The following is a 2,536-nucleotide window of genomic DNA, read 5'->3' on the forward strand; positions in this document are numbered from 1 at the left end:
TTGCTACACAATGGCGGGAGAAGTACTCTTCCCTTCTGCATCAGTGGCCAGAGAAGAATGTTAGCGCATAGACTGGACATCGCGGACTTCGTTTGCTGCCTCATCAAAGACCAACGGACCATATACCTGCCTTCACTGTTGCCCCAACCGCTTCTTCAGTAGCACCATGGACACTGCCGAAACCATCCATCTCGTCTCACATCCCGGGAATCAAGGGGTCGAAGAGCCAAACCCCTGCTCCAGTCCTCAAGCAGGCTACTCTGCAGTGGATGGACGCTGCATACGGAAACCAAACCGCCGTATATACGGACGGTTCCTCTACTACTGGCGGCTCATCTGCGGCATTTGTAATTCCAGAGGAATCAATTTCACGTGGGTTCCGCCTATCGCACCGCACCTCGGCCACCTCTGCGGAGTTGTATGCCATCCTGTTATTCCTAAAGTCTATTTTGGATCACCACCCCCGCCTCTGGGTGGTTTGCACAGATTCGCGGGCAGCGCTGCAGTGCATAGACAACATGGGCATCCGTGGCTCCTTGGCTCCGGTGCTAGTGAACATCTTGACGACGCTCAAGGTTTTAGAAGACAGGGGCCACCGGCTGACTCTCCAATGGGTTCCTAGCCACATTTGCATAAGAGGCAATGAAGATGCGGATCGGGCAGCTGCTGCGGCTCACCATCGCCGCTCAGCAGTCCCCATCATACTTTCGAATGGGGATAGACGCTCCCTCTTGTCCGCATTGACTTCGCCTTGGGCCTATCAGGAATGGTGTCATGACATCACCCAGTGGTCGCTTCTGTGTGCTGTTGACCCAACACTATTATTTGAAATGCCAGGCGGTTTCCCTCGCCTGTTTACCTCTCTCGTACGTCGTTTACGGCTTAGCGTCGCATTCACCCCTGCACTCCGGTAGAGGCTGGGCCACAGCAACACGGCGCTGTGTACAACTTGTGGTGTCCCGGCAGCAATCCGACACATTTTAGAAGACTGCAGCCAGTACGTATGCGAGCGACGGGCCTTTAAATCTCAACTTGAAATGCTCGATCAGAGGCCATTCAACATCTGCAAAGTTCTGGAGTAACCCTGGACATCAATGCCGTGCACTTGGCGCTTTTCTGTCCTTTCTGAGGGCCACCGGCCTCCTTCACGAACTGTAGGGATTCCCTTCCCTCGTCATCCTCTCATATGAACCTCTTTGGAATGGGGTAGGGCCCTGCACCCAACGCAGGGAAACATCCCACATCATCATCATCCATTCATCTATGTTGTTGTTGTTGTTGTCATCAAAGATGTAGCATTTGTTTCCGATTAGTCACTTGTTAAAGCGAAGGCGGAAAGGCTGCCCTCGCGTGTGCCCAAATGCAATCAATTTCCTCCTGGCATTTCGGACCGACGTCGTAAAGTCTTCGGATACTACTAGTGCAGTACCTTTAAGTTTGAATGCATTTCTCAAGATTGCTTCCTTGGTTTTGTAGCTTGAGAACTTTACAATAATCGGACATGTTTTGGATTCTTGTAAACGTCCCACACGGTGCGCCCTTTCAATCTGTTCGGAGTGAACTGTGACACCCAAATTGTCATGGCACATTATCCGCATCTTCTCTTCCGATTCCTTCCACATTTTATTGCTAGTGTTCGTGATGCCATAAAAAACAAGATTGTCCCTTCTAGATCTGCCTTCGAGGTCGTCAATACGGGCTCTCAATGTAGCTATCTCCGAAGAAGTCGCGGATAAACTACCCTGCACGTCCTTTACTTCTGGTATCCGATTTTGTATTTTCGATATGTCTGACTCGATTCTACCAACACGTGAATTAAGTTTGGTTATGGATGCCTTAGATTAATGCTGCTCTGTCTGGATTGCTTTCACCTCCTTCAGCAATGTGTCCTGACCTGTGCTTAGTTTCTCAAGCAAGGTCATCATAGTATTGAACTGGGTCTCTTGTTCTTTGGACATAGGTCCCGGATTTGACTCAATGCCCCCAGCACACAACAATAACATTCGAACGACAGCAAAACATTCATAAATAATATCAAAGAGTACATATGGGCACGGAAAGAGCAGCAACGTAACACTGTTACTTCTTTTGGAAAATAAGGGATATGTACCAACCTGAAAAACGTTGCGGTAAAGCATTGGAGGACGTGGCGGATGATTAGCCATTCACAGGTGGAGAGGGAAAATGGCGCAGAAGAGGCTCTAGCGCTAGTACTGCTTGAACAGCCCGCAGATCACCCGAAGCAGGGATTTGTTGGACAATGGCGCGCAGGGCAGTGAACATCATAGCGATTACTGCGCCAAAGGTGTGATCCTCTTTCTCCGGTCGAACCTGGGATGGCTTAGGTGAGAAGAAACAGGGTCATCACATACGGTGACCCACTGTTTGATGGGAGAAGGCACTCAGGGCTCAAGTCTTCGTTTTTGAATGTTCTCTGTGCTATTATGTTGTCCTGTTTTCTGTGCAAAGTCGGGACAGGTAGCCTTCTTTTTGTACGCTTATTTCAAAGGAGTGAAACATGTACCCTCGCTATTAT

At 49.4% G+C, this 2,536-nt stretch overlaps 1 protein-coding gene across 1 annotated transcript; it reads right to left on the minus strand.

The window, feature by feature from the left end:
- Nucleotides 1-1,313: 1,313 nt before the first annotated feature.
- On the minus strand, nucleotides 1,314-2,003 carry LOC135384801 (protein unc-13 homolog C-like). The gene is made up of 2 exons (XM_064613987.1): nucleotides 1,895-2,003; nucleotides 1,314-1,759 (listed from the first exon to the last, which is right to left on the minus strand). Exons 1-2 carry the CDS (start codon nucleotides 2,001-2,003, stop codon nucleotides 1,314-1,316), a joined length of 555 nt encoding a protein of 184 aa, XP_064470057.1.
- Between the last annotated feature and the right edge of the window lie 533 nt (nucleotides 2,004-2,536).

Source organism: Ornithodoros turicata, chromosome 2, assembly GCF_037126465.1.
Source record: "Ornithodoros turicata isolate Travis chromosome 2, ASM3712646v1, whole genome shotgun sequence".
Lineage (NCBI taxonomy): Eukaryota > Metazoa > Arthropoda > Arachnida > Ixodida > Argasidae > Ornithodoros > Ornithodoros turicata.